This window comes from Muscardinus avellanarius (genome assembly GCF_963383645.1).
Source record: "Muscardinus avellanarius genome assembly, chromosome: 2".
Taxonomy (NCBI): Eukaryota; Metazoa; Chordata; class Mammalia; order Rodentia; family Gliridae; genus Muscardinus; species Muscardinus avellanarius.
Window position 1 is genome coordinate 47,891,364 of NC_137787.1, and position 12,771 is coordinate 47,904,134.

Consider the following 12,771-nt stretch of genomic DNA (forward strand, 5'->3'; position numbering starts at 1 on the left):
AGAATATAGAGGCTCAAATGGACTAAATCTGACCCATTTTAACAATGTAACCCCAAAGCTTACATTCATTCGCAGAGCCATAAAATAGTAGTGGGAATCATCTGGCAAAGGCTTTTACTGCACAAGTACTTCTGAAAGCAAGTAGGTGGATCAGAATTTAGGTATCTGCATGGGGGCTTTGGACTGAAAAAGGCCCTGAGGTTTTTAACTACCCATTGTGAGTTAAATTCTATAACTCTGTATCTTGTGGTTTCACAATCATATAATATGAGATTAGAAAACAGCTTACAGGTAATGAGGCTGAAATAAAATTGGAACAAACTCTTGAGCAAATAAAGTCAACAAAAAGCAATTTTTTACCTTGATGTTGTTTTCTTTTTGAGAAAGTAAACAGACAAATAAAAGTCCCGTACGGCAGCAACATATTCTCCCTGGTGTTTCAAAGAGAAGATAACATTCACAAAAATAGTTAATACTCTTTAAAAGTATAGCAATATAAATGAATACATCATATGATATGTTCTACTCTGGCTATGGAAAGGATATCCTTATTACTTTTTTTTTTTTTTTTTTGGTGGTACTGGGGTTCCTGGAAGCCCTTCTACCTCCGGGCTACACTCCCAGACCTATTTTTACATTTTTTTTATTTGGAAACAGGGTCTCCTAAGCCAGCGCGCGCAGCTGGCTTCGAACCTGCGCGATCCTCCTGTCTCTGCCTCCCAAGCGCGGGGATTACAAGCGTGCGCCACCACACCCGGCTATCCTTATTTTTAAAACAGGATAAACCGCAGTCTTAAATCCTAAAACTAGATGCCCTAGCACTAAGTATAATGATTTTAAATTTTTCCATTAAGGCATAATTTTCTTACAATAAAACACAATATTCAGCATGTATGTTTGTCCACATAACCACCAATGCAATCAAAATCTAGAACATTCCTGCAACCTCGAGAATGCCTTTTGTCTTCTCCAGTCATTCTTTAGTGTCCCCACCTCACCAGCAATTATTCACTTCTACTACCGTAGCTTATTTCTCTGCCTGTTTGTGTTTGGCCTCCTGTTCAATACAATCTTTTTGAGGCGTATTTTTATAAGCATACTCTTATAGATGTATCAATTGTTGAGTAACATTCTGCTGAATAAATGCATAAACAAATTGTTTGTTCACTGGTTGATGAACATCGGGGTATTTACATTTTGGAGTTACTATACATAATAACCATTCCAAAACACACCATTTTGTGGTTATGCTTTAATTGGTTACAGGTATTTAACTTTGTTCCATATCTTTCCAATTTTAGCAGCTATAGTTGATATGAAGTGGTATCTTACTGTGTTTATTTGATGATGCTGAGGAATGGTGCCATTAATAATGTTAAAAAGATTCCCCCTACTCTGAGAAATTTACCCTGATTTTTAGAAGAGTAACAAAATAATGCTACAAAAGTTAAGGCTAAAGAAACTTGGTATTCCAGCAATGTCTAGGGTCTTTTTGGTGGTATTTGATCTTAAAAAAAAAAAAAAAAATTAAGGTAATTCATTACTAACAAGGGGTGACTAAATAAATCATGGTATGAATACCCCAAAGTATCTAAGGAAAACAGTTTAGTATACACTTATGTTGTACTGTTAAGTGTGTGTGTGTGGGGGGGGGTAGGATATAGAAAAAAGCCTTCTGGCCCTAGTTTGTTTTGGGAAAAGTTACTTTACACATGTTGAGGGAAAAAAAATCTAGAAAGGGTATCCTTAAGTATTATCCCTGGTGAGATTACAGGTTTTCTTTCCTCACTATATTTTTCTGTGATACCCAAGTTTCCTATAATGGGCATATTAATTATGGGCAGAGAGGCCCTATTTTCTAAATGTATATAGTCTAAAGTGAAACAAGGTGAGTAGTTTTTATATTATGCAGGAAAAGAAACATAGAATAAACACTATTATTCTGAAAATATAAGAGGGTTTATATGAGCAATTGGACAGAACATATATACTGTAAATGTATGCTAAAGAGAACAGACTTTTCAATTGATACCAAAATGTAATCACTTAAGGCAATGTAAAGTCATTACAACATAAAATGTTGAGGAGAGACTGCAGGTAAGAGACTTTATCTAAAGTAATAATAAAAAAAAAATCAACAAAACAAACGTACCTCATTACCAAAGGCAATGCACTTAGGCGATTGGTTTATGTAATCCAAAACAAAAGACAGCTCTTTGGCTTCTACTTCCTGGCTTGATGATTTAGGCAGTTTTACTGAAACCAGCTGAAATATATCTAGTCAAAAGAAGGTTTATCATTATTATTATAAAGGTGTCTGCAGAAAGTGAACAGGGGCAATTTGTTCGTATGAAACTCTAGAATATTAAGATAATTGTACGCTATCTGGAACAAAATGCCATAAAGTTGGACTCTTCATTTGAATATACAAATTTTTTCTTTATTCTTTTTTGTGGTATAGGGGATAGAAAATCCAGGGGCACTTGGCTTCTGAGCTACACTCCCAGCTCTATTTTATTCTTTTATGTTGAAATAAGGTCTCACTAAGTTGTAGAGGGCCTCATTAAGTAGCTGAGGCTGGCCACAAATCTGCAAGCTCTTGTCTCAGCCTCCAAAGTCCTTAATGAAACAAGTTCATTATACTATACCTGGTTTTTCTTTGTTTATTATAGCAAAGACAGAATCCTCGGCATGGGCAAGGATAAAGAGGGCATGAAGTTTAGGCCCAACAATGAAAGTCTGAAAGATAAAAAGCACCACATTATTTATTGTCTGTTTCTCCTTGGTCGAAAATTAAGTTCCACAGGGCAAGACTTTTTGTGTGTGTATGTGGTACTGGGTATTGAACCCAGGGGTACTCTACTTCTGAGCTATACCCCAATCCAATTTTTTATTCTTTATTTTGAAACAGGGTCTTACTAAGTAGTGGAGGACCTCACTTAGTGGCTGAGGCTGGCTACAAACCCGGATCCTCTAGTCTCAGCCTCCCAAGTACTAGGATTACAAGTGTGTACTACCACATGGGGCAGAACTTTTTAATTGTTTTGCTCATTGCTTTAATCTCAACATGAGAGGAGTACTTGGTCTACAGAGGACAATCAGTACATATTTGTTGGATAATCTTTTAAGTGTGGAAGATATAGATTTACCTGACTCTTTAATGGTTGTATAGCATCCTACTGAATCAATGTAGCATTTTATTTTTATTTTCTTTGTGGCACTGGAGATGGAATCCAGAGGCTTTCTACCCTTCATATTTTATTTGGAAACAGGGTCTCACTAAGTTGTGGAGAGCCTGCGCAATCCTCCTGTCTCAGCCTCCCAAGTGCTGGAATTACAAGTGTGTGCCACCATGCCCAGCTGAATGTAGTATTTTAAGTGACATCAGGCTATCCTTAATTTTCTTCTTCCATAAACAATGTTGTAAGCACTAATTATACAAGTATTATTTCAATGACAGATTTGTTTAGAATTGGTGACTGAACGCCAGACGTGGTGGCGCACGCTTGTAATCTCCGGGCTTGGGAGGCGGAGACAGGAGGATCACGCAGGTTCAAAGCCAGCTGTGATGGCATAAGAGACGCTGTTTCCAAATAAAAATATAAAAATAGGTCTGGGAGTGTAGCCCAGAGGTAGAAGGGTTTCCAGGAACCCCAGTACCACAAAAAAAAAAGGTGATTGAACCTAGGAGCAATCTACCTTTGAGCTATACTCCCAGCCCTCTTTCATTTGAAATAGGTTTGAAATAGGGTACTGCTAGGTACTGAGAGTGACCTTGAACCTATGATCCTCCTGCCTTAGTTGCCCATGTAGAAGTATCATAGACAGCTGGGCGTGGTGGCGCATGCTTGGCTTGTAATCCCCGCTCCTGGGAGGCAGAGACAGGAGGATTGCGTTGGTTCAAAGCCAGCCGTGCTGGCTTAAGAGACCCTGTTTCCAAAACTAAAATATAAAATAGGTCTGGAGGTGTAGCCCAGAGGTAGAAGGGCTTCCAGGAACCCCAGTACCAAAAAAAAAAAAGAAGTATCATAGATATGCACTATCAAAGAAGGCTTCAATGACAGTCTTACAGGTAGATTACTAGGACAAAAGAAAGTCCTTTACAGTTTTACTCTCATCGATTATATAAAAAGTCTATTTCTCTTATACTTTAACTAATGTTGGTTTTTTTTAAAATGTAGAATTTGGCTAAACCGACAGAGAAAGATGCTGTGCCATTTGTTTTATATTGTTTAAATTATTAACAAGGTTTAACATATCTTCATGTTTATTGGCTATTTGTATTTCTTTTTCTGTGCTTTTATAAACTGCTACCTATATCCATTTTTTTTAAACTGAGCTATTTGTTTTTTCTTATTTGGAAAAATCTTTTTTATATAGTAGGGAACAACACTTCTTGGTAAGTATTTTCTTCTTTTTGTGTTAAAAATTTATAAAATTTTTATATAGTCGAATTGTACTTTTTGGTGACGTGTAAATTTCATGGTTTGTTTAGGAAGTCTCTCTAAACATCAGAGCTTCTAGATGAAGACAACGTGTCTATCATTAGGCTGTCACACCTTTTACATAAGGAAAACAAACTCATCCACATACCTTTATCAAAATGCCATCAAGATAATCCCACAGCTTAATCGTGCCATCAAAGGAACAAGAATACAGCTAAGAGAAAAAGTAGTACAGAATCGATTAAAATAGAGTTCCATCAAGATCTAAAATGATTGAGAGATGACACAGAAAGCATTTCCTGTTTATTCATTTATTGTTTGCCTGCATGGGTAGTTTATACAGGTTGAACATCCCTAATCTAAAAATCTGAAATCAAAAGTTTTTGTGCACCAACATGATGCGTAAAAAGTTTCAGACTTGTATTTCAGGCTTTCAGATTAGGGATGCTCAACAGTGAGGTTTACACAAATATTCCCAAACAAAATCCTCCAAATTCTGAAACACTTCTGGTCCCAAGCATTTCACATAAGGGATGCTCAACTTGTATTGCTTCTGCAAAACAGACAATCTTATCACAGTACTTTGGAGGGAACAATCCATCAGTTTCAAATTTTAACTAAAACTAAGGAGAAAAAAGTCAACCTTAAAGAGTGACATAGGGTATTAAGTTATGAAAAGTATAAGAACTTGTTTCTATTTCTCTCAGAGTTCAGTTCCTACTTATTAGCTATAGTGCTTTCAGCTTACATAGGTTTTAAAGGAGTGCTTCTCACATGATTGAAGGATTTCTTGTTTAAAAAATTCTTTTTTCTTTTTTTTTGGTGGTACTGGGGTTCCTGGAAGCCCTTCTATCTCCGGGCTACACTCCCAGACCTATCCTATACTTTTTTATATTTGGAAACAAGGTCTCTTAAGCCAGCGTGGCTGGCTTCGAACCTGCACGATCCTCCTGTCTCCGCCTCCCAAGCACGGGGATTACAAGCGTGCACCACCATGCCCAGCTTGTTTAAAAAAATTGTAATCCATTGCCAGGCGTGGTGGTGGCGCACGCTTGTAATCCCAATGCTTGGGAGACTGAGACAGGAGGATCGTGCAGGTTCAAAGCCAGCCTACACTGGCTTAAGAGACCCTGTTTCCAAAAAAAAAAAAAAAAAAAAAAAAAAAAAAAATATATATATATATATATATATATGTTAGGTCTGGGAGTGTAGCCCTGGGTTCCATCCCCAGTACCACAAAAAAAAAAAAAAAGAAAGAAGAACCAATATTTTTATAAAACATGAAAGAAGGCCAAGTGTGGCGGCGCACACTTGTAATCCCCGTGCTTAGGAGGCTGAGACAGGAGGATCGCAAGGGTTTGAAGCCAGCCTCAGCTACTTAGTGAGGCTCTCAGCAACTCAGTGAGACCCTGTTTCCATATAATATAAAAAAATAGGTCTGGGAGTATAGCCCGGAGGTAGAAAGCCTCTGGGTTCCACCAAAAAAAAGGACAGACAATTATTATGCATTTGGATACTGGTAACTGACAGCTCAGGACAACGAGCTGTGGAGCACACTTTGGTGGCACTAGAAGGCTTTAATGACAGATGGGTTTATTTTTTCCCAGTGGACTCAATTTTACTAAGGTTACACCACATTTCTGTTGTGTGAAAATACCTTGTTTGCAATATATTAAGTTTTTTTAAAGTGGCAATTATAAGATTCTGCAAAGACATGCATTCAGAGAAGAAATAAAAAATATTGGTATGAGACAATATTATCTATTCAAGTAAAAAATTATAACCAGAAATATACATCAGTTGTACAAATATGAATAATTAACATAGGTTAGTAAAATAAACGAGTCAAATAGATATTCACGGTCAAAATACTGTGACTCCCATCTAAACCGTCTCTGCACTGTAACCTCAGTGAAGCCTACTGATATGATTGCTTCTCTCTTTCATACTTTCTGTTTTTTGGTTTGGCTATAAAATTTAATAACGCACACTTTACAGATTTTAATTTTAACCAAAGAATAATTTTAACCAAAGAATACCTTTTGCCATTAAATAATTCAAATGATACACATAATAAACTTTTGTCAAACCCTCAGAGGACAGGATAAAAGGTTTACCCAGATCCTGCAAAACGGCTACTTAATTTGTATTTTTAAGAACAGCTCATTTCATTTTAGAAAGAAATGCTCACTGTTAGTTTATGCTACTTCTTTTGGGTTAATGTAGTAAAAGGTAACACGAATCCTTTTTTTAAAATCAAGTGTTAACTTCCAAATTAAGAAAACTTGTTAAAAACTATAGCAAGAGCAAAATGTTGCTCAACTCAGGAGCTTCGATAAAGCTTAAGAACAGACACACCTTTAGATATTCCCAATGCCAATGCTAGAAGAGGAACCAAAACCAAAAATTCAGAACTGTGTCTAAATTTCAGAATTTCAAAAACTCATACAGCCAAGAACACTGTTCTCAAGCAATACTTACTGAGCAACGGGGCAAACAGTTCACAGAATACATGATGGGGAATGTAAGTTAGCCATCATTCTAATTTCATAGCTAAAAATAACCATAAAATACCCTGAATCAGAAAAGCAGTTTCTTTTCCTTGACTATACCCTAGAATGTTTCTCAGCCAAAATCAACTCATGTTTTGGTCAACAAGGCCAATGTTAAAATATTCAGTTATAAACTGGCACCTGTAAATGGTTGTTGGGGTTGAGCTGGATCCCGGTCACCAGATTTCTGTGTCCATGCAGTACGTGTACACACTCTTCTGTAGCTGTGCTATAAACTTTAACAAAGTCCCCAGACACACAGAAGATATACCTGAGGGGGGAAAAATTTAACATACTCTGTAGGTAGTATAATCTTTCTATGGTCTACTATAAAAATAAAATGTACAAAGTGTTTCTTTCAAAATAATTTAAGAACTTTATATTTAAACCTGTGTGTTGCTTAAGTTTACGGAGGCACATAAAATCAATTCATTCATTAACTCAGAAGATATTAGGCTGGGACAGTGGCTCATGCCTGTAATCCCAGTACTTGGGAAGCTGAGACAAGAGGATCACAGGTTTGAAGCCAGCACCATGATAACTTAATGAGATGTTTCAAAATAAAAATGGGCTGAGGATGTAGTTTATTTTTTATTTTTGTGTGTGTAGTACTACGGATTGAACCGGTGTGTGTGTGGGGGATTCTCCCTCCGAGCTACACCCTCAGTCCTAATTTATTCTTCATTTTACAACAGGGTCTCACTGAGTTGCTGAGGTTGGTCAAAAACCTGCTATTTTCCTGTCTCAGCCTCCCAAGTACTGGGATTACAAGTGTGTGCCACCCTGCGTGAGGATGTAGTTTAGAGTTAGAGCACCCCTGGGTTCAACCCCCATTAGCAAAGCAAAACAAACAACAAACCCCCAAGGCCACAGGAGATTAAGGAGGCCCAAGTCACATCTCTTGCCTGTTTGCAGAGTGTCAATTTAGAAGCTTTCTGCAAAAACAGCTTTCCTGAGTACCTGCTTACTAATTATTACTCGTCAATAGTGTTGTTAATAGCAGTGCTTTCAAACTCTCCATGGTTCAATGGGGACATCAGCTTACAGACGCTGAGTCAAAGACTGCTACTGATGGTGAGTTCATGCCTCTCTTGTAGGAGAGTAAAATACACTATGTCAGTTTTCCTCTCCTTGTTGCTGGAATGCTGGCTTTATCTTTCTGGATTTGTGTCTTTCTCCCATATAGCACGGGTGACTAAATTACTAAAAGTGGCTAGGTTAGGAAGGTGGTGTGTAGTTTTTGTTTGACTATTTTTGTAATAAACAGTACCACAGGGCAAAACTCTGAAACAGAAATTGAATAAAATGTAGGAACAGTACACTAGAGGAAGAAACTGGATATATGAGTATGTGTCTGAGAAGGCTGAACGTTGACAATTTCTTCAAACCTTCTTTATCCTCTATTTTATAAAATGAATGTCTACAATAACCACCCCCCTTTAGTTATAAAGCCTCAGGATTTGTGTGTAAGCTCCTTCATTCATGCATACATTCAACACGTTTGCCAAACCTCATATGCAGGACAGTGTATTATTCTAATACTTAAATTTCTTGAAAACCTCCTCTTACTACGATGTCATTTACAAATGATACAATTTAACAATAGTGATGACAGATGAACTCCACTGGGCCGTTAAATGCCAGGTACTTTTGTATGCGTTGTGTATGCATTGAGGCATTAAATCTTCCCAAGTGCTTCCTCAGAGACAGATGACTAAATACTATCCCCATTTTCCAGATAAGGCAATTGAGGCAGAAAGTAAGAAATTTGTAAAGATTCCAAAATATAAGAACTGAGTTTTGAACCCTGAGAGTTTGGCTTCCAGTTTCCAGTTACACTCAACTCCTAATGGAGTCTTAGCATATTTTCATTTTCTACGGAATCTAACATCAGTTTTCACGCAAACCTCCACAAAAGGTTCGCACCATGTCGGTTTGCGTGTGTGAATCTTTAAAGGTTTCCTAATTCCGGAACACTACTTTTTAAATTTTTTTTTTTTTTTTTTTTTTTTTTTTTTTACCACTGGTGACACTGCAGGGGCCGAGGTGAGCACGGCCACGCCTGCACCGTCCCCGGCGCCTACAGCCGGACCGACTAGACACGTGGGCCCGCCCCCGGCCCCATCTCCCTGCAGGTCTAGTGTCCAGGAAGGGGGATGCCCCTCGCAGGCACCCCCGCCACAGGGCTGGGGGGTCAGCGGCCCCTCGCAGGCACCCCGCCATGGGGCTGGGGGCTCACCAGCCCCTCGCAGGCACCGGCTCCCTCTCGGGTGTCCGAGGGTCTCTGTCAACTAGGAACCCGCATTTGTGGGCTGGTGAGTCTGGGGGCGCCTGACAGTTCTCTCCCCGGCCCTCAGAGCCCTCGCACCCCTCAACCAAGCCAGCCACGCGCGGTGCCCCCATACTTGGAATCCGCAGAGAACACCGCTCTCCTAAAGTTCAGCTCGCTGCCGCCACAATGAACCACGCGGATGCTCTCCTCCTCCACCATCTTCGCGCAGACTCAGGAACCCGCGGCCGGCGGCCCGGATCCGAACTTCCTCCTCTGAGAGCCAATCCGGCGCGTCGCCCGGCGCGCAGGCCCCGCCCCGGCTCCTCTAGGCCTAGGACTCTATGGTAACACCCGGCGCCTGTGCCGCCATCTTTAGTTTGGGCAACGTCAAACCCAGACACTTGTAAAAAAGATTACGCAAAACATAGAGAAAGCGAATCTATATCGGATGGCGCTACATATAGAGACTATCACATAGAGATTCTTCTCCGGCTTTGTCTGAGTACTCCCTCGGACAGAAGCGGCTCAGAACTCCTTCTTCCCTGTGATTCGGGCGCCGCGAGATGACGTTAAGCATCGCGCACCAATTGTCTCCTTAGTCGCCTAATGGGGTCTCGAAGTGCGCAGGTTTTCCTCGCCTTCCGCAGCTCTTCGCTCCTGCTATTAACTGTTACTTTGTCTTTTTTGGTTTTGTTTTTGTGAGCATCGCCTAACATTCCGACAGAATCCCCGCAGCTACGAGGACTTTTCTGTTTTCGTAGGAAATTTGGCTCCTGCTCCGGGATTCTAGAGCATCCTCCCCTGCGAGCTCCCGGCCTGAGGGCATCTCCTTCGACCTGGGCCGCCGCCCTCTGGCTGACTAAGGATTGCTTTGTGTGCGATGCCTTGATTTTAATTTCCCCCTTTAGCTGAGCACGTCTGTGGGTTAGAAGCTCTGAATTCCGAGCGGGTAGATGCCTCTACCAATCCTCTATAAAGTTATAAAGTTATGCCTATCGTTTTCGTAGTTCTTGATGCTTGTATATCTGTTATATACGAGACTAGTCACGCCTGGCCAATAATGGTTTTAAAAAAGGAAGGAAACCAGCCTGGTGAGGTGAAGCATACATGTAACATGTACTTGGGAGGCTGAGACAGGAGGATCACGGGTTCACCACCAGCCTCAGCAACTTAGGAGACCCTATTTACAAATAAAAAACAAAATAGGGCTGGGAGTGTGGAACACTCCTGGCTTCAATACACACACACACACACACACACACACACACACACACTCACACACACCATGTGTATGTACCTGAAATTTAAAAGGGGGTGGAGCTGGGGTTATAGCTCAGTGGTAGAATGCCCATAGGTTCAATTCCTAGTTCAAAACCAAAAGAAAATAACAACCACCACCACAAAAACCCCACCACCGAGACTGCATCCAACCACAGTCAGAATGGCAATCATTAAGAACATAATAAAAAAAAGCCCTGGTGAGGATGTAGGGAAATAGGAGCCCTTAAACACTGTTGGTGGAATTGCAAATTAGTACAGGAGCTATGGAGATCAGTGTGGAATTTCCTCAGAAGACTAGGAATGGAATCACTAGTGACCACATGACCTGGCTAAACCATTCCTGAATATCTTTCCAAATGAATTGAAACTAGAATATTATAGTCATACATCCATATCCATATTTATAGCAGTAAATGACAATTTATAACAATTCACAAAGCCAAATTATGGAACCAGCCTATGTATCCATCAATAGATGAATTACATGGATTATAAAACTCTAACATTTACACACAGTAGAATTTTACTTAGTCATAAAGAAAAACAAAATTATTTCATTTGCAAGAAAAGTGAAACTAGAGAATATTGTGCCAAATGATTAGCTAGTCTCAGAAAATGAATGTAAGTTTTCTTTCAGTTTAGTGAGAGAAAGCTTAGTTTAGTGAGAAAGGAAGGTCAGGGAGGCAGAATAACAGGTCATAAGATTCAGCTCAATCTTGAGTTGAAGAATAAAAGTATTATCACTAGTCTCTAAAGACACTCCCTTAAGCATAGTAGTTGTACAGCTAGTTGGTTAAAATTGTGTTATGGAGCCACGCATGATGGTGCACACTTGTAATTCCAGTACCTAGGAGACTGAGACAGGAGGATCATGCAGGTTTGAAGCCAGCCTCAGCTACTTAGGCTTCCAGCAACTTAATGAGACCCTGTTTCCAAATGAAAAATATAAAATAGGTCTGGGAGTATAGCCTGGAGGTAGGAAGCCTCTGGATTCCATCCCCAATAACCCCCCAAACGCACCCCCCACAAAGGGTTATGGGTGGTACCTTCGTTCTCTCTCTCTTTTTTTTATGGTACTGAGGATTGAACAATGGGGCATTTAAACTTGGAGCTACACCCCAAACCGTATTTTTTTAAAAATAGGTTCTCAGCAACTGAGATCTTGTAATTTTGAAATAGGGTCTCACTTAGTTGCTGAGGGCCTTGCTAAGTTGTTGAAGTTGGTCTTGAACCTGTGATATTCCTTTCTCAGCCTCCCAAATACTTGGGTTACAAGTGTACTCCATCTCACCAGGCTTGATTCCTTCCTTTTCTAAAACCATTATTGGTCAGGCATGGTGGCCAATAATGGTTTCAAAATAAAGAATAAAAATTAGGGCTGGGGGTATAGCTCAAAGGTTGAATGCCCCTGGGTTCAATCCCCAGTACCACACAAAACAAAACAAAAACAAAAAAAAAACATTATTGTATTTCATAAAGTGTAAGAAACTGTGATAAAGTGAGCCTAAGCCTTAGCTTCAGTAACTCTATGATGTTACCCCAGGTGACCTCAAGGCACTAATGATTGTCAGCTTGAGAACTAATGTTTGTCACCAGGTAACTTGCTAGTCACGCATAACTGCTTGTTTGGCTTCATTAATTCCTGCTTAGCTTGCACCTGCAGAGAAACAAAGGATGTTAGGAAGTTTCTATCTTTAAAAACAATCCAAAGGTAGACAATAGGAGAGATCGACAGGGATTGTTGGGCTCCTGCAAAATACTGTTCCTGGTTTCTGTACTTTCTGCTTGACTTGCACACCTACTGAAAGAACTGTTGGGAACTGTCCATTTTGTGGGAACCTAAACTCTTACTCCTGAGCTTGTGGTTTTGACATACAAAGAGCCCTGAGAAACTACTCGGGCTGCGCTCAGGACTAAACACCCTGCAGTGTAGTCACCGGCTGGCTAATAAAGACTTTCTATTCAGCTTAAACTAAGTCTGAGTGTTCTCTGGTGGTCACCCTATAACAAAACATTTTCAAATCTCTTGATATTAGGATAAGTTTATACTTAAAGGTATCATAATTTATGGCATCTTAATTTACTTTTTTAGGGAGAAAATATAATTTTTGTATAGGCTTGGTTATTATTTCTGGTGATGTGACTCAATACCTACACACCCTTAATATTTCAGTCTGTAGACCACCTAGGGATATTTTGGAAAAGCAATATAGATCTCGCT

General features: G+C 39.8%; 1 protein-coding gene across 1 annotated transcript in view; it reads right to left on the reverse strand.

Moving 5' to 3' along the window:
- Window positions 1–9,488, reverse strand: part of WDR75 (WD repeat domain 75) — a gene marked incomplete at both ends in the record, with an annotated part of 29,381 nt that extends 19,893 nt beyond the window's left edge. The window contains 6 exons of the mRNA XM_080690129.1: window positions 361–431; window positions 2,153–2,277; window positions 2,649–2,739; window positions 4,594–4,659; window positions 7,139–7,268; window positions 9,403–9,488. Coding sequence (XP_080546255.1) covers window positions 361–431; window positions 2,153–2,277; window positions 2,649–2,739; window positions 4,594–4,659; window positions 7,139–7,268; window positions 9,403–9,488 — 569 coding nt within the window. The remainder of the gene's footprint in view (window positions 1–360; window positions 432–2,152; window positions 2,278–2,648; window positions 2,740–4,593; window positions 4,660–7,138; window positions 7,269–9,402) is intronic.
- Window positions 9,489–12,771: the final 3,283 nt, after the last annotated feature.